This window comes from Kogia breviceps, chromosome 14 (assembly GCF_026419965.1).
Source record: "Kogia breviceps isolate mKogBre1 chromosome 14, mKogBre1 haplotype 1, whole genome shotgun sequence".
Classification (NCBI taxonomy): Eukaryota; Metazoa; Chordata; class Mammalia; order Artiodactyla; family Physeteridae; genus Kogia; species Kogia breviceps.
Window position 1 is genome coordinate 14,693,686 of NC_081323.1, and position 18,946 is coordinate 14,712,631.

The 18,946-nt window shown below is 41.2% G+C and overlaps 1 protein-coding gene and 1 pseudogene across 1 annotated transcript; both read right to left on the reverse strand.

The window, feature by feature from the left end:
- Positions 1-6,952: 6,952 nt before the first annotated feature.
- LOC136792507 (GTP-binding nuclear protein Ran-like) lies at positions 6,953-7,946 on the reverse strand (annotated as a pseudogene).
- A 9,122-nt stretch (positions 7,947-17,068) lies between these two features.
- On the reverse strand, positions 17,069-18,713 carry SPINT4 (serine peptidase inhibitor, Kunitz type 4). Its single transcript, XM_059037906.2, has 2 exons — positions 18,599-18,713; positions 17,069-17,256 (listed from the first exon to the last, which is right to left on the reverse strand). The coding sequence occupies exons 1-2, from the start codon at positions 18,711-18,713 to the stop codon at positions 17,069-17,071; spliced, it is 303 nt and encodes a 100-aa protein (XP_058893889.1).
- Between the last annotated feature and the right edge of the window lie 233 nt (positions 18,714-18,946).

Sequence of the window (18,946 nt, forward strand, 5' to 3'; positions counted from 1 at the left end):
ATCTTGACAATTTTAAGAGTTTCGTTGGACTAAATGACTTGAGACATTGAAATTTGTGCCTATAACTGACTGTCCCCAGCCCAAGTATAATGTCTTGTCACCTTGCTCCATTTCTCCTGACCTCTTACTCGATTTTTCTGGAAAAACCATGGTTCCAGGACTTCACTGGTGGCACAGTGGTTAAGACTGTGTGCTCCCAGTGCAGGGGGCCGGAGTTTGATCCCTGATCAGGGAACTAGATTCCACACGCATGACGCAACTAAGAGTTCGTATGCCACAACTAAGGGGCTGACGAGATGCAACTAAGGAGCCTGCCTGCTGCAACTAAGACCCAGTTCAACTAAATAAATAAATAAGTAAATAAAATATATATATTAAAAAAACATGTGTGAGTGGTCCAAAAATGGTGTATACTGTTAGTAAGGCGACTGATGAGTATACATCAAGCTCTAACGTGCAGGCTGGTAAATGCCAAAACACAGTTACTCAGCAAGAAGTGCCTTCAAACTTCCTTCCTGATCCAAAAATCTGAGGTCTCGGGACTTCCCTGGTGGTCCAGTGGGTAAGACTCTGCACTCCCAATGCAGGGAGCCCGGTTTGATCCCTGGTCAGGGAACTAGATCCCACATGCATGCTGCAACTAAGAGTTCACATGCCACAACTAAGGAGCCAGTGAGCCACAACTAAGGAGCCCTCCAGCTGCAACTGAGACCCAGCAGAACCAAATAAATAAATTAAATTTCAAAAACCCCTACAAACCATGGTTCCTAGTATTTGGTGTAGTTGGAATTGAAGGAGGGGGTGGCTGAGAGATCTACCTTTCAGGAAGACAAAATTTTTCACAGATATATTTTTGTTTAAAGTTGTTTCTGTTGCCTCCGCAGCCAGTGAACACGAAGGGCTCGCACATGTGTGTCAAGGTGTTGTAGTAGTATCTGGTCAAAGTTAACTTACAGGTGCCGGCCATTGGAGGGTAGTTGCAGACATCTGCACAGGAGAATGCCAGAGTCAGGTTATCTTTTCTGTGGCCAAGTTGGCATTCTTCTCCTCACGGACTCAGCCTACTAATGCTCATCAACCCACAGGAATCTGCCTGATCCTTGAACACTGGGAGATTTACTTGAGCATAAATTTCGCTGCATATGTGATATGGGGCAATGATTCTAGTTGGAGCCTGGGTCTGTGACTCAGATACACAGCTGGAGAAGGACAGTAAGGTAGCTCTACTACCTTAGAGATGAAAGCAGGAAAGACCTGAGGCTTTCTCCATTTATCACAGTACTCCTCCTGGATTTTAAATGTATCTCACTTCCTGATTCTCCACATGCTTTCCCATGTCACCAGAGGTGAACATCTCATCTGCTCCTCCAGGGACACAGGTCAGAGCCCTGACTTTCGCCTCCATAGTGTCTCTGCAAACATACAAGCTAAAAAGGCCTTTGACCTTCTCCATCTACTCCAGAAGGGTAGGCTTAAAATGCCCAGTCTGGCAGAAGATGTTCCTCTCCTCCGCCGGAGTCTGTGTCTTCCTCCATCCAGCCTCCCTTTTGGCCTACCCATTCATACTCACCTTGTCTCACTGAGACCATGGAGATCAGTGGTTAGAGCAGGAGCAATGATGACCATATTGGAGACAAAGAAGGAGTTAATATCAGTCTTCTGGAAGTTCAACTACAGCCCTTATCCACAATGAGGAATTTGCTCTGTTTACCCTGAGTATTTCATGCATGTCCATCAGAATGTGAATCAAGCAAATTAATTTAAATAAGTAGAATGTGAGTGCCCTAAGTCTGTGAATAATGGCTTCTGCTTCCCTGTATCTGTGGAATATAACACAGTGGTCCTGTACGTATGTGTTAAATAGAATTGAAACTCACCTAATACACACACATACACACACACACACACACACACACACACACTCTCACTCACACACATACATCCCACCAATAAAGGAATTTCCTGGACACTCCAGATATCGACCCGATTTTCATAATCTCCACTCCTCTTACACTGAAATCTCTTGGAAAAAACTTAAGTCGATTGTATTTTCTGTCTTCCTCCTTCTCCTGTCCTCAGGCACAGAACTCAGTGTAACTCCCCAAATCAGATGCTCTAGAGCCATACGTTTTGAGATAGAAGGAGGACTTGATTCCTGCTTATTGGCAGCAACAGCCTCTGGGCTGCCTAGACCCCCTTCTCCTTCACAGTGTCCTCCTGGGTGTCCCCTCCTATTTTGCCTTACTTCCAAGATGTCCACTTTCACACAATTGTCTTCTGAGAGCTGGAGGAAAGATGAAACCTGAAAGTGTGTGGAGGGCCATGGAAAGGATGAGGCACAGAGAAAAGTGAATCCGTTCAGACTTCATGGTGTTGCCGATAGTCGATTAGGAGAGTCCTGGACTGGGCTGATATTATATATTGGGGGCAGAGCTCCTTCTCTTGAGAGGAGTTGAACCCATCTCTCTGATTCCGTCTCCTCGGGGCCCATGCCTGGGCATGGTTTTGGTGCATCCAGAATTAGCCTAGTGAGCAGGACAGAAAGTGCTTGGGTACCCAGCCATGTAGCTTGCAAGGTCACGGTTTGTCAAAGCTCTGTGGTGAACCTCAGCCTCCCAATCTCACCTCCACATCAAGGAATCATGATGACTCATGGCTCAGGACGTCAGCATCACATCGATATCTCAATAATGAGCAGTTGTAAATGAATTATTTATCCATGCTTTAATACATAAATGTAAACATTGGAAAATCAGTTAATGTAGCCTTGAAATTAAACTGGAAGGAAAATAGCAAAATACATATAAAATAAGATATTGATGAGGATAGTAATTGAAATGAATGAATTAGAAAAAAAGAAACACTAAAACTGCCCCCCAAAATGAAAAGTTTGTACTTTAAAAGCACCATTAACATGACAAAACTTTGACAAGCATGGTTAAGAAAAACAGAAGAAATAAACAACTTCAATACAAAGAATGTGAAAAGTATAGAACTCAAACATGGAGGAGATGAAAAATTTACTAGGAAATGTTTTGTGTGTGTTTTTATGGTTAAAAGCATAAAAATCTCCATAAAATGAAATTACTCAAACGGACTCAGTACATAGCAAAATGCCTAACTTCATTTGTAAACATGCGTGCAGTTTAAATAAATGCCGATTTTACTGGTGAGATGAATGATTATACTGGTAAGTTTGATCAAACATTTGTTAATCATTTTCTGTATCTTTTAAACCCCTTAAAAGAAACATATTTTAAAATTACAGAAAAATAAAAAGGTATCTATCCCTCTCAATTTCTTTTTTAAAAAAAGTCTTTATTTTTATTTATTTTATTAAAAAATTTTAATATTTGAAATCTATAGATGGTTTATTTTATTTTATTTTTTGGCCACACCAGGCAGCATGCGGGATCTCAGTTCCCAGATCAGGGATCGAACCTGTGCCCCCTGCATTAGGAGCGTGGAATCTTAACCACTGGACTGCCAGGGAAGCCCCTCCCTATCAACTTCTTTATTGACTTGGAGAAAGTAAAGAAAGTCACTTCTCTCAATCCCGCCCTTCAATCTCCAACTTTTCCCCATATGCTTAGGAACCTATTTCTAGGTTTCAGTGTTCTTCGTTCCTCCAAATGCTAGAATCACCATTTTGAGGGTAAATTATGTTTTAGTCGTCTACTACCCATGCCTCCCGAGGTGGGAACAAATCAGTCAGTATATTTTATACAGGAAATGGAATGCCAATTAATTCATTAAGTGGGTTTCATTAAGAGAGCTTCTGTCTTAGTTTAAAAAAACCAAAGACGTAATTGAAATGCTGTGCAGATGCATCTGGGACTTTTTTTTTTTTTTTAATTTATTTATTCTTGGCTGTGTTGTGTCTTCATTGCGGTGCGCGGGCTTCTCATTGTGGTGGCTTCTCCTGTTGCAGAGCCTGGGCTCTAAGCCTGTGGGCTTCAGTAGTTGTGGCTCGTGGGTTCTAGAGCGCAGGCTCACTAATTGTGGCGCATGTGATTAGTTGCCCCACGGCATGTGGGATCTTCCCGGACCAGAGCTTGAACCCGTGTCCCCGGCATTGGCAGGCAGATTCTTTTTTCTTTTTTTCTTTTGTTTTCTTTTTTTTTTTTTTAAAGAAAAATTCAAAACAAACCCTTGTGTCGAGGGCTGACTTTCAATAGGCAGGCAGATTCTTTTTTTTTTTTTTTTTTTTTTTTTTTTTGCGGTATGCGGGCCTCTCACTGCTGTGGCCTCTCCCGTTGCGGAGCACAGGCTCCGGACGCGCAGGCCCAGCGGCCATGGCTCACGGGCCCAGCCGCTCCGCGGCACGTGGGATCCTCCCGGACCAGGGCACGAACCCGTGTCCCCTGCATCGGCAGGCGGATTCTCAACCACTGCGCCACCAGGGAAGCCCTAGGCAGGCAGATTCTTAAGCACTACGCCACCAGGGAAGCCCTGGGACTTACTTTTATCCCTTAACATTATATTGCTGAGCTTTTAAAATAGCTACATGGATTACATCAATGTATCATAATTTAATTTTTTGGTATTAATGGCCAATTAGATAGTTTTTTAAGATTTTATCGAAATATAGTTGATTTATAATGTGGTGTTAATTTCTGCTGTATAGCAAAGTGATTCAGTTATATATATATGTATATATATGTGTGTGTGTATGTAAATATTCTTTTTCATATTCTTTTTTTTTTTCTTTTTGGCTGTGCGGCACAGCACGTGGGATCTTAGTTCCCTGACCAGGGATCAAACCCACACCCCCTGTATTGGAAGGCAGATTCTTAACCACTGGACCACCAGGGAATTCCCTCATATTCTTTTCCATTATGGTTTATCATGGGATATTGAATATAGTTCCCTTTGCTATACAGTAGGACCTTGTTGTTTACCCATCCTATATATAAGTTTGCATCTGCTAATCCCAGATTCCCAGTCCTTCCCTCCCCCCTCCCCCTTGGCAACTACAGGTCTGTTCTCTGTGCCTGTGAGTCTGTTTCTATTTTGTAGATATGTTCATTTGTCTTGTTTTATTAATAGATTTCACATATAAGTGATATCATATGTTATTTGTCTCTCTCTCTCTCTCTCTTTTTTTTGACCGTGCCACGCAGCATGTGGTATCTTCCCCTGACCAGGGATTGAACTCATGCCCCCTGCACTGGGAGCGTGGAGTCTTAAATAGTGCTGCTATGAACATAGTAGATTGTTTTTGATAGATAATTACAAATAATGCTGTAGTGAATATTCTCGAACGTGGATCTTTATGTACAATTATTTCTGTGACAAATTTTTAGAGGTGAGCTTCGGGGTCAAAAGCATGTATTATACATTATAAAATTCAGCAGATATTACCCAGATCATCACAGCCTTGCCAACGCTCATTTATCTGTAAATTTAAAGGGTGAAAAATGGCAGACCATTAACTTATATTTCCCTGACTACTAGTGGGGATGAGATTATTTTAGCATGGTAACATTTTGAATTTGTAAATTGCCTTGCCTCTTCTTACACTTTGGTTATTTTTATCTTGGGATTTTTTTTTTTCTTACTGATTTATGAGAGTACTTTATAAATTATGAGTCTTAATTTGCTGTGTTTTCTCCCAGGGTATTATTTGCCCTCTCATCCTGTTGTGGTTTCTTCAATTGTGTACTTTTAATGTTTATATAATTATATACATATAGTTATATGATGAAATCTATCATTCATAAATACATGAACACACAAACAAACATAGGGGCTTCTGAGTTTTCTGTCTTAGAAAGTCCTCTATCACTCCAAATTTAGAAAAATGTTTTCATATATTTTCTTCTATTTATCATTTTATTTTTTTTACATTTACAACCTTAATATATTTGATATTTATTTTTGTATAAATGTGTGGAGTAGGGATCTAATTTGACTACCGTATCAAATGAACGGCAAATTGTCTGATCATTTATTGAAAGATATATAAAATTTCCCTTGATTTGAAATGCTACTTCATCATTTTCTCAATTATACTTGGATCACTTTCTGGATTTTCTATCTCATTTGTCTATGAATGTTTTTATTCCTGTACAACTACCACACTGTTTTTAAAAAATTGAGATAAAATTTACATACTCACAAATTTAATAGTTTTTTAGCACAGTCACAAATTGTGCAACCATCACCACTATTTAATTCCAGAACATTTTCACCACCCCAGAAAGAAAACTCATACACCATTCTCCCATTGCCCTAATCTACTTTCTGTCGCTATAAATTTGCCTTGTCTGTATATTTCACATAAATGGAATCATACAATTTAAGGCCTTTTGTGTCTGGATTCTTTCAGTTAATCTTTCCTTTCCTTTTCTCTCTCTTTTTTTTTTTTTTTTTTTTTTTTGTGGTATGCGGGCCTCTCGCTGTTGTGGCCTCTCCCGTTGCGGAGCAAAGACTCCCGACGCCCAGGCTCAGCGGCCATGGCTCACGGGCCCAGCCGCTCCGCGGCATGTGGGATCTTCCCGGACCAGGGCACGAACCCGTGTCCCCTGCATTGGCAGGCGGACTCTCAACCACTGTGCCACCAGGGAAGCCCCCTCTCTTTCTTTTTTAAAAAAGATATTTGAAATAAAACTTTATTCTGATTCTAAACGAAAGGGAGGAATGACAGTAACAAGATTTCACCACTGAATATTGTGATGTGATAGTAGCAGTCTTCTATTCGACACTAAAGGAATAAACAGCTGCATTCTAAAACAGCTAAATATGCAGGTCCAAAAAAGAAAAAATAAGGTATTTTAAAAACTGCCACATTCACTCTGAAGCCTGTCCTTCTCCTTCAGCACCCCAAAGGTTAAGCACATATCCTGCTCAACTTTTATAATAATAAAGTGGCAAACATGCTGCACCACTGACATCATAGGACAGTTGCCTGTAAAACTAGACTTCTGACATTGTTCTCCGACTCATTTTCTCACAGGTCGTCATCCTCATTTGGATGACAGTTGTCTGAGCAAACTCTCAGTCATGCTCCTGTTACACAGCCAAAGCCATGTGCATGACAGTCTGGTAGGGCAAGAGTAGGCATGCCACAAACTCCAAGTTAGGGTCTCTAATTAATTTTCTAGCCAGCCAGAGGAAGGGCTTTTCAAAGTTGAATTTACTTAGGACAGAAATTTCATAGTACTGAAATTTCTTTTTTTAAAAAAATATTTATTTATTTATTTGGCTGCATTGAGTCTTCGCTGTTGCACGCAGGCTTTCTCTAGTCGCAGCGAGCAGGGGGCTACTCTTCGTTGCAGTGTGTGGGCTTCTCATTGTGGTGGCTTCTCTTGCTGAGGAGCACGGGCTCTAAGCGCGCGGGCTTCAGTAGTTGCGGCACGTGGGCTCAGTAGTTGTGGCTGGTGGGCTCTAGAGCGCGAGGCTCAGTAGTTGTGGTGCACAGGCTTAGTTGCTCTGTGGCATGTGGGATCTTCCTGGACTAGGGCTCGAACCTGTGTCCCCTGCATTGGCAGGCAGATTCTTAACCACTGCACCACCAGGGAAGTCCCTGAATATTCTTTTTTAGTGTAAGACAATTTTATCTTACCTTTCCTGTTCTTAATATCCACTTTGTTGCCACACAGCACAGTGGGGGTGTTTTACATACTCCTATGAGATCTCCATGGCAGTTAAGCACATTCTTGTAAGTAATTCTTGATGTTACATCCAATATTATAATGCACACTGGGCTTAGATATAATAGCCATCTCTCAGTCCACCAGATTTCTTCTGACCAACTGACCATACATTGAACTTAATAGATCCTCTGCTGGTATGGAACACAAGGGGATGGACCTCAACGCACAAGGTAGCTACATACTTCTCAAATTCACCAAATGATGTTTCATGAAAATAGTTTTTCCAGTAACACCATCACCAACCAGTATGAGTTTGAACTGAACTTGGGGTTCTCCTTGGTCAGTCATTGTGCTATTTCTTCCAGAAGCATCTCTGTGCCCCATCTTAACATATTTTTAAGGTTCATCCATGTTGTAGCATGTATCAGTACTTCATTCCTTTTTATTGCTAAATAATATTCCATTGTATGAATATAGCACATTTTGTTTACCCATTCATCAACTGATGGACATCTGGTTTATTTCCATTTTTTGGCAGTTATGAATAAAACTTTTTTTTTTGGCTGACTGCAGGGCTTGCAGGATCTTAGTTCCCCAACCAGGCATCAAACCCGTGCCCCCTGCAGTGGAAGCATGGAATCGTAACCACTGGACCTCTAGCAAATTCCCTCCACTTTCTTTTTTTTTTAGGAGTAGTAGTTTATGAATTAATTTGTTTATTTTTGCTGTGTTAGGTCTTCATTTCTGTGTGAGGGCTTTCTCTAGTTGTGGCAAACGGGGGCCACTCTTCATCACGGTGCACGGGCCTCTCACTATCGCAGCCTCTCTTGTTGCGGAGTACAGGCTCCAAAGGTGCAGGCTCAGTAGTTGTGGCTCATGGGCCCAGTTGCTCCATGGCATGTGGGATCCTCCCAGACCAGGGCTCGAACCGTGTCCCCTGCATTAGCAGGCAGATTCTCAACCACTGCGCCACCAGGGAAGCCCCCCTCCACTTTCTTTTTTTTTTTTTTTTTTTTTTTTTTTTTTTTTTTTTTTTTTGCGGTATGCGGGCCTCTCACTGTTGTGGCCTCTCCCGTTGCGGAGCACAGGCTCCGGACGCGCAGGCCCAGCGGCCATGGCTCACGGGCTTAGTTGCTCCGCGGCATGTGGGATCTTCCCGGACCAGGGCACGAACCCGTGTCTCCTGCATCGGCAGGCGGATTCTCAACCACTGCGCCACCAGGGAAGCCCCTCCTCTTTCTTGATAGTGCCCTTTAAAGCACAATTTTTAAAAATTGATGAAGACCAATGTATCTATTTTTTCTTTTGTCACTTGTACTTTTAGTGTCATTCTAACAAACCATTGCCTAACCCAAGGTGACAAAGATTTCCTCTGTGTGTTTTCTTCTAAGAGTTTTATAGTTTTGGCTCTTACATTTAGGTCTTTGATCCATTTTGTGTTAGTTATTGTATATGATGTGAGGTAGAGGTCCAATTTTACTCTTTTGTATGTGTATATCCTATTGTCCCAGCACCACGTGTTGAAAAAACTACTGAGTTCTCCATTGAATTATCTTGGCCCCTTTGTTGGAAATCAATTGATCAAAAATGTAAGAATTTATTTCTGGATCCTCAATTTTATTCAGTTGACCATATCAGGAAAAGATGGGGTTAATGTATCACAATAGGGTAAGTGAAGCAAACACTGAATTGCATAATACCACTGTATTAAGCAGTAAAGTTTAATAGAAGATAAAAAGCTTGAAATGTAGAAACATGAGGTGACTAGTCAGGCCTATCCCCCCCAGCTTTATTGAAGTACAGTTGATAAATAAAAATTATATTTAAGGTGTGCACCGTGATGTTTTGATATATGTATACACTGTGAAGTGATAGCAAATTAACATCCATCACCTCATATAATACCATTTGTGTGTGTGTGTGTGTGTGTGTGTGTGTGTGTGTGTGTGTGTTGTGAGAATATTTAAGATCTACCTAGTAGAAGCTAAACTCTTGATGTCTATTCCTCACTGTTGGGCCAGGAGTCTGGAGGTGCCTTGCTCCATGGTTCCAACAGTGTCAACATTTTTGTTTAACTTACTAACTAGCCCAGCTCCCAATAAGGAGAAGGAAAACTGAATGGAAGAGGGTCTAGGCTATAATGAATTGAATAAATATCCCCCAGGATGCTGGAAACCTTGGTGTTTTGCATGAAGTATCTGTTATCATGTGCAATGAAAGTCCTGCCCTGCATGTCTCTGGGGGAAGAAAGTGAGATGTTCCATTTCAGTGTAAAGCATACAGCACAAAATTTTAGATGAAAGAGGTGTGAGGCAGAAAACAATGAGGGTCATTAAATTTCCTTTATTTTTTTCCATTGCATTTTCTGTTCTGTCTAGTAGAAAACTAACAATTGAAAGTTCTTGAGAAATGCTTGAGACACTCATGTACCCAGTAGCATTCCATTAGAGGGAAGGACTTTGTATTGGACCAGGCAATTTCATTGCAGTTATATTTCACTTCCAGCTAAGCCTCTTTTTTCTGTGGTGTCACAGCTTGCTTAACCCACATTTATGGGCTCAATTGGAATTCTCTTTCACCTGGTAAAGCAGGAAAAGAAGGATTATATTTTTATCTAAAGTGAATGAGCCTGACTATCAGGGTAGATATGCTTAACCGAAGGGACTCTGAAGCCCTAGAGCATGTATTGTACATTATCTGAGGTGGTAAAGGTTCATGGAAGTTAGAAAGCATGAAAGCCTGAAAGATGGAAAGATTAAAAACTACCCAGGAAGTCCCACCATGAGCTCATATTTTTTCTGTCTAGAATGTTACTTTGGGTTACCCAATGTGTAAAGAGCCCAATTAAACAGGTTCTGGCCAAAGGTGGGGCAATATGGAATGTACAATATTTGGAGGAGGAATGTTCTTAAAACAAGTTACAGCCTTATAAGATACAGCACAAATATCTACCTATTTTTCCTTGCTTGTATTATAGAATTAACTGAAATTCCCTCTTTTCCATTTTACTTACTGTTTTATTTAAGATATGTTGGTTGATGTTGAAACTTGCCATTAGATACCTTGGTTGCAGAACTTCCTGGCAGGATTCAGGCAGTGCTAAAAGAGAAGGGACTTTACCTATAAAACCCTAGCTCTGAAGGTAGTTGAGGTAATGAACGGGACTTCCAATGGTCTCTTTTGGGGTTGTGTGAAATGCTTTTGGCCATTTAAATCATAAGCCTTAAAAAGTTTATGAATGGAAAACAGTGCATATGAGTTAAAGAGTCAAGGGGTGGAATGTAGTGAGTATTTTTGATTTTGTTCACTATCCTCCATCTGGTAATAGCACCCCAATTTTTCTTTGCAGAACTTTCCCTCCACATATTGGACTCTCAATCATTGTGTCCTTTCTTTCCTATAAGTGTGGGCAGGAACAACTCATGAATGGGAGAATGGGGAGCTGTGAGTATTTGGATAAGAGTCAGAGAATCTAGGCTTTTAATGTTCAGGGATTTTTGTTCATATTGGGCATTTTTTTTTTTTTTTTAATTCTTTGGCCTTGCCACGCAGCACATGGAATCTTAGTTCTCTCATCAGGGATCGAACCCACTCCTGCTGCATTGGAAGCTTGGAGTCTTAATCACTGGACCACCAGGGAAGTCCCGGGCAAATCTTAATTCTGTTATCTTTTGGTGCCAGGATATTTTCTTTTTACTAAGGGGATAAATTATTATTTTGTACTTGGACATTATGAGTGAGAAAGGATTAAAACATTTTAGCTTGTAATGCATAGACTATAACAATTATGTTATATATATTATGACTCCACATCTCCATATGATTAATAATATATATTCTCTGTGGCAGCAAATATAAGCAACCTTGATATAGATCTAGGTGGAACATTATTTTTGAAAAATGTTAAACTTATGTTTTAAAATTTCTGATAACCTTTAAATGTTTTTGCATACTTGAGTTCTAGAGTATCATTATGATCCAGTCCTGTGTTGATAATGTAATCAATATACAATTAGTTTCTCTGCTATGCTAGGTCATATATTGTTAGAGGAAGCCAAACGAGGCATAATTCCTTTTTTTTTAAGGCTTTCATAATTAAACTGTATAAAAGACTTGGAATCTGATTTAATAGTCAGTGGGTAGAGGCTAAGTATCTTGTGTTGGCTGGAGTACATTCTCCACAGTATGGAGAAAGATCAGGGCCAAAGTCTGGAGTAAAAGGTATCTGAAGGTTCTGGTTCCATGGTTCCAGCAAGGTCAACATCTTTACTTCTCCTGATCACCAGCTCCATTGTCCTTATTAGGACAAGGCTGAATAGTGGCAGGGCTGGGTGGGAGACGCCGTAGGCTATGATGAAGGAATAAATATATTCCAGAGTGCTGCATGCCTTGTATTTTTCCCCTCTGTGTTCAGAAGAAGGGCTATCTGATGGCACCATTATTTAAATATTGGGTTCCCGAAGTTCTTGTTTGATCATGAGCAAGCATGGGAGTGAATGTTCAGAACTGCAGGTCCTCAGGGAGAGAAGATGAAATGTTCCATTTCAGTGTGTGAGGTCTAAGACACTGGGTGAAAATGTTATGGGGTGGAAAACAGTGAGGGTCATTAACTCCCTGCTTTGTCTGGATAAAACTTTTAAAAGAAGGATGCTTGAGAAAAGCTTGGAGTACCTAGTAAACCCATTAGAAGTCTATTTAAATAAGGAAGGAGTCTACATTAGACCAGTTATGACATGGCCCAAAGGCACAAGTAAATTTTATGAGAAAGCAAATTACACTCTCAGCCCATGAAATATACTCTTCTTGTTGTGTTGTGTTGTGTTGTCACAGTATTTGAAATCCACACTTATGGTTTCTTCAGGAATTCTCAAAAACCAGATGACTAATGGTAAAAAAAGGGTCTGATTTGCACAGTCCTTCTGTGTATGTGTGTTAGGACCGATTGAAAACAACTGCTTCAACATTTATAGCTCCATTACCCTGAAGGACAACGAGGAATGAAAATTTTCCAAGTGGCAAGAGCTTGAGGAAATATCTGTCCTTGTCGACTTTACCTGGAAGCAAGGACAATCTAATTCATGGATTTATGGGAAGTTGTAATGGTCTGCCTGTATTACAAGGACAGTGGAATCAGTAAGATTAAAAATTGGTGAGAACAGGGACTTCCCTGGTGGTGCAGTGGTTAAGAAACTGCCTGCCAATGCAGGAGACACGGGTTCAAGCTGTAGTCTGGGAAGATCCCACATGTTCCGGGGCAACTAAGCCTGTGCACCACAACTACTGAGCCTGTGCTCTAGACCCTGCAAGGCACAACCACTGACTCTGCGTGCCACAACTACTGAAGCCCATGTGATATAGGGCCCATGCTCCATAACAGGAGAAGCCACTGCAATGAGAAGCAATGCAACAAAGAGTAGCCCCTGCTCGCCTGCAATGAGAGAAAGCCCATGTGCAGCAACAAAGACCCAATGCAGCCAAAAATTAATAAATAAATTAATTAAAAAAATTTGTTCAGAGAGGAAAAAATGTGTGTGTGTATATATATATATATATATTTTGGGCAGTATGCGGGCCTCTCACTGTTGTGACCTCTCCCATTGCAGAGCACAGGCTCCAGATGCTCAGGCTCAACGGCCATGGCTCACGGGCCCAGCCGCTCCGTGGCATGTGGGATCTTCCCGGACTGGGGCATGAACCCGTGTCCCTTGCATCGGCAGGCGGACTCTCAACCACTGTGCCACCAGGGAAGCCCCCCCCACCTTAATTTTTATATTTTAAAGTTCTGGGAATTCCCTGGCTGTCCAGTGGTTAGGACTTGGTGCTTTCACTGCCATGGTTGGGGTTCAGTCCCTGGTCGGGGAACTGAGATCCCACAAGCCGAGTGGCTTGGCCACGACAACAGCAGCAACAACAAAACTTCTTTATTCTTTTCTGATATTTGTGAGGGCTCCTCGACCTAATCTTCGACCATCACTAATTCGTACTTTGGCTGTTTGCTTTTGATTTATCTCAGCTGTTGTGTCATTTACATTACCTATTAAATTTTCCAAACCCTGTAGTTTTTGTTGGTTTTTCTTTGTTAATATATGTTCCTGCTTAACATATCAATATGCATTCTTATCTATTGAGATATTATTGAGAATATTAATTATGTCTATTTCATTTATCTCTTCAATTAATTCAGGGTTATTTCCTATTGGTTAGTTAGCTTGTTGTTTCTCTTTGTTGACATGTTTGTGGTAAAATTTGTTTGTGATCATTTGTCCATCGGAATATGAGCAGTTTTTGCTTTTATTGTGTATGTATGTGGCGGATGGGTTGGGGTGAGAGGGACGAAGCAGTGTTGGGAAAACGGGCCAAATCCCAAATCTCTTACCTGGCACTTCTCTTGGTTGATTTAAAGTGGATGGTGGAAAATTCCAGCCAGAGACTCACGATAATACAATCTGGGCTTATTTACACCCGTTTGCTACTTCCTGAATAACACTATTCCCCTGCATGCTCAGGGAACATATCTTCTGCCCTTGATGTGTTTTCTATGGAAATTTTTTTTTTCTCTTAGGTTCAGTTATCTATCCCTCAGTGTGTATAGGAAGAAGGGAAAACAATAAGCTCTGTGTCTGGCTAGTCCAGTTGCACCTGTTTTTATACACCCCTTACTCTAGCTGGGCTCTGAGACCACCACTACGTCCTCTCAGTTGCCCTAGCAGTATCTTGGGGCTGTTATTGCTTTGGTAAGGGAGCAGACACTGACAGACTCAGATTTTTGTGTTGGGGAGAATAACACAACTCAAAAGCTGTCACGCAACTCATTCTCCCACCTTTGGTGCCCCGCTCTCTGTCTTAGGCATCGAGACAATTGTATCTCTCCAAGATAAAATTGCCCTCTTTCTTCACAGGATTCTTAGTCTTGACTTTAGTTATTAATATTTATATACCTTCTTTTTACTTCTCTGGCTTTTCCAGGAGTTGACTGAATGAGGGAGCAAACAGACTATGGGTATATATGTTATTTTGTCTCCAACAAACTTTCCACTTCTGGGACACCCAGCTTCATGACTCATGATAGGAAAATCTCAGAACTTTCATTTATGTGGACCAGTCAGATTAACCTAGTCCCTATATTTCAGGGTCCATAGCATGTCTCCTGCAGCTGATGGGGCTCAAGAATGACTTATAATTCTAGAGTCTTCACCAAAGTTCGAATGTACACATGTTCAGAGTAAACCCTATCTGGATGAGGGTCTGATTTTGAAGTAATCAGAATTTTTGCAAAAAATTGTCTCTGCTTAACGGACTGGTTTTCTTATGCTTAAGATGGAGCAGACACCAGACTTACATGTCTAGTTACAAGATCTCACTGGTTCACAGTGCCTCTGACATTGGCCCTAGCCACCAGTGGTCCAGGATGTGATTCACAGGTGAGGGATTGGACTTGGTCAATAAGATGGACAGGGAAGCTGTGCAGGGAAGGGATGCCTGAAGAAATTCAGAGATGAGATGGCCAAGCTGAGTATCCCACAGCTGGGAAGACCATGGTCATGCCGACCCTTGCAGCATTATATTCAGAAGACTTGCAAAACAGTTTTAGGATGACCATTCTCTTGGGAGCTAAAACACAGTCACTGAATTGAAGCTGAGGGTTCTTTTCCCAGAAAGACGGAGAGGAGCCAAGTCAAATGTCCATGATGAAGGTACTAAAAAATGTCCAAATAACTATGATAAATAGAGATTATGTCAGCAAGTTAGTTTAACTAATCGGGACTCCTGGTTTGGTGAACATGAATCAGAAAACAACACAGAGAAAAATTTGTTATGAGTGCAAGAACATTTCCCTTAAGTGTCAGGTTCACTGCTTGGTTTGATTTTCAGGACAAAGAGTAGCACAGATTTGGTACTTTAGTTCTACTAATTACACAACCTGAGAGGCAAAGTGATACAAACCTATCTGTATTTGGCTCATCACACCTGTAACAGTGTAAGCATTGAGTACATGTGCAAGGAATGGATCAGTGGGGAGAGGGGAGTAATGGCCAGGACCAGCTCACATTTCAGCTCCGGATAAGGTGGTGGCGGGCTGGGGGAGGATATTCAGAGAGGAGGAAGGGCTGACACATAAAGTTCTTTCATTTTAATGATCATACACTAGTTCTCAGGAAACACAACACTGCAGTCAGGAAAATAGCAAATGGATGCAAGTTTCAAGGATTATGAAACTCACAAAGATCTTAAAATTGGTCTGATTTTTCCTACATCTGTGTTTCAGACGGTGTGTCAAGAAGCTCCAGAATTTTTAAACTTTCAATCCACTAGACCTGTTTAAGCAAAACAAAAAAACAAACAAAAAAACAGACCTGTGTTATAGGTTTTGGAAAGTCTCCCTCTACTGATTTAAGTCATGTTTATCTCAGGGGAAGCCCAGAGGATGCCATCTCTTTCAATATCCTTCCTCTTCCATTGATTAAGCTCTCATTCTTCCATTAATCTCTCATTCTTTCATTCCCTCAAAATTTAGTCATTGTCTTCTATGTGCCAGGAACTGCGAAGAGTCACCAGGAGGGACTTCCCTGGTGGTCCAGTGGTGAAGACTTCACCTTCCAATGCAGGGGGTGCAGGTTTGATCCTTGGTCAGGGAGCTAAGATCCCACATGCCTCGGGCCAAAAAACCAAAACATAAAACAGAAGCAATATAGTAACAAATCCAATGAAGACTTTAAAAAATAGTCCACATCAAAAAAATTTTTTAAAAGTCACTGGGGATATTAAATAAATAAAACAAAATTTCTGCTTTTGAGTTACTCCCAAGGGCACGCTCCATCTCAGTTTCCTGGAAATCAGCCATGATTGAGACATGGAAAAATCAGCCATGCCGTAGCGGAAATCAGCCATGCCATAGCGGTTACCTCCGCGGACCTCTTTCTAGTTCCTGTGACTTGGAAATGGAGCAGTGTGGGCTGGGAGCTTAGCTGTATGAAACAGTATGTTGCTATGGGAAGTTCACAGGTCTGGGAACTCAAGCTTGGGTCTGGGTGATCACGTAAGATGATCGCGTAAGATGATCCAGCCCTGGATGATCACATTTGTTTAGAAATCTTGCCATGTCATTTAATAATGTGATCTTGGGCCAGTTAGTTGCCTCTACTGGACGTGGTTTCCTCATCTGCCATATAAAAATAATGGTACACATCTATCTTAGGGTGTTTTTGGTTTTAAATTCTATCAATATATGCAAATTACTTAGTGTAGTACCCAGCACATGGTAATTATCCAATAAATGATGGCTATTATTTTCTCTCTGGACTTTTGATTTCCTAACTGCAAACTGACAAGTGATTCTGAGATCCAACCCAACTATTAAACCTTTTGATTATGACAATCCTCCCTGTTCCCATCCCAAACCAGGGTTTGTCCTGGGATCTCAGAGCCTCTCCATTTCCTCTCCCCAAGGACCAAGGGCAAGATTGAATTCCTTACTTCACTGCGGCTTTGTACTCTTCATCGCAGGCTACTTGACATTCTATTTTAAGCTTGTAGTTGTTAAGATTGCCATCACAGCCAGAGTAGACAAAACTTTCACATCTTTTGGAAGTTTTGTTGTAGAAATATCTAAGGTGAATTTCAAAGCAGCTGCCAAATTGGTAGTCCATTAAGCAGGGATCTGCATGAGAGGTTCCCATTGAGTTAGGGGGAAATAGAGAGTTGTCTTCTCAGGCCCTTAAAAATTTCTCACATTAGTCTGGAGATATTCCCTATTCAAGGTCACTGAAAGGCATTTGGTTTTCTCTTGGTATTAGGATCACTTGGCAAGGTTGCCCTTGGGCATGGAAATTGATTAAAACTCTAGGTTCTGGTCCTGAGCAGTGACTTGGAGACATAGTGAGCAGTGAAAAAGGAAGTTCTATCAAGTATCTTGTGCAAAGTAATGAGGTTTACCTGTCACATCTTACATTTTATTAAAGCACAATCTCCTGCTTCTCTATACTTTCATCTTTCTCTCCTCTTAACTGCCTATATAGGACATACAATGCTCACCCTCCAGTTTTCATAGACTCACTATACTAACCATGCCCCCAGTTTGAGGTAACTGTGTCTGCTACTTGACACAGGATACATACCAAGGTGCATAACCCTGGAGGTGATGCTCTTTCACCCTCATACCCTGTCATCTCTCCCCCTGTCCCCTTGCCAGAGGCAAATCTTCTGTTTTTATTCAACGTGGTTGTATTGGCAACCCAGAGATCCTTGTTCATCCCATTCAAGCAGCCAGACTGGAATATATTCCTTGGTAAAAGTAACTATTTAAATACAGTTACATACATAATCGTATTTTATACAAACACACTCTGATACAGGCATTTTTCTGATCTATGTTTAACACAAGGGAAACTGAAGCTAAGGGGTGGTAAGGGATTGAGTGACTTGAACAAGTGTACATATTTGCTAAGCGGCAGGGCCAAAATTTGGGGTGTCTGACTCACAGTGTAGACTGTGCTATCTCCCCATGTTATGGAAGCACTTGAGCCTGTACACATTAGCTGTGGAAGAAAACATCATTGCCTTTCACATCTGCATGTTGAGCTCCTCTGAACAGCGACCATATGTTCAAGCATTCTCTACTCCCCCAGAGCCTAGATATTGAAAATGCCTCAGTCTGTTCAGTTTTCCTTTTTTTTTTTTCCCTCTCATCTCGGTACATACTCTTGAATGGCCTGAAATCTTTGAAATTTGCCATGAAACCCCTAATTCAGAATACTTCTAATTCTTTGCACCTCCTACAAAAGAGAGTCCCCTCCGGAAAGGACTTATTGGTGTCATAGTTTGTTTTTTTTTCTCATCAGATGCCTAGAGTAGATAATGCCCCAAGTCAAAGTAGTAAGAGTTTTGGGGTATTGACACAAAAAAAGGACCTTCCTGGACCACCTGGATATCAAGTTTTTTCTAACTCTTTCTTCCTCCTTCATAATTAGTCTTTGGATTTATTTTCTGTTTCAGTTTCATACCTTTGAGTTTTCCACATATTTTCTCAGAAATCCTAGTAACACCACCCATTAGTGGGGTAGTCAGCAAGAAGAAGGCGAAGAGCCCCAAAAGAAATCCCAGCTCAGTAGACTTCATGGTGTAGCTAGCGGCAAGTAGGAGAGTCTTGGTATCAACTGGTGTTATATTTTGGACCTGATACTTGAGAGGGCTGAGCCCACTTACCCCAAGGGCCAGGACTGGGCACTTCCAGGTATTGAGTTGGACGGTGAGTACTTGGGTATCCAGCCATGAAGCAGAAGGTCCCAAGCTGATTAGACTCCTGATAGTGAGTCTCATGTTTATCTAGAATGCAGAGCTTCTGGGTACAT

Bases quoted from the DNA above. Each gene is read 5' to 3' on its own strand.
- SPINT4 (XM_059037906.2), bottom strand. From the start codon at position 18,713: ATGAAGTCTACTGAGCTGGGATTTCTTTTGGGGCTCTTCGCCTTCTTC. The intron at 17,257-18,598 runs GTATGAAACTGA...CCTCTCATGCAG, and splicing joins AATATGTGGAAAACTCAAAG to ATCCCTGCTTAATGGACTAC.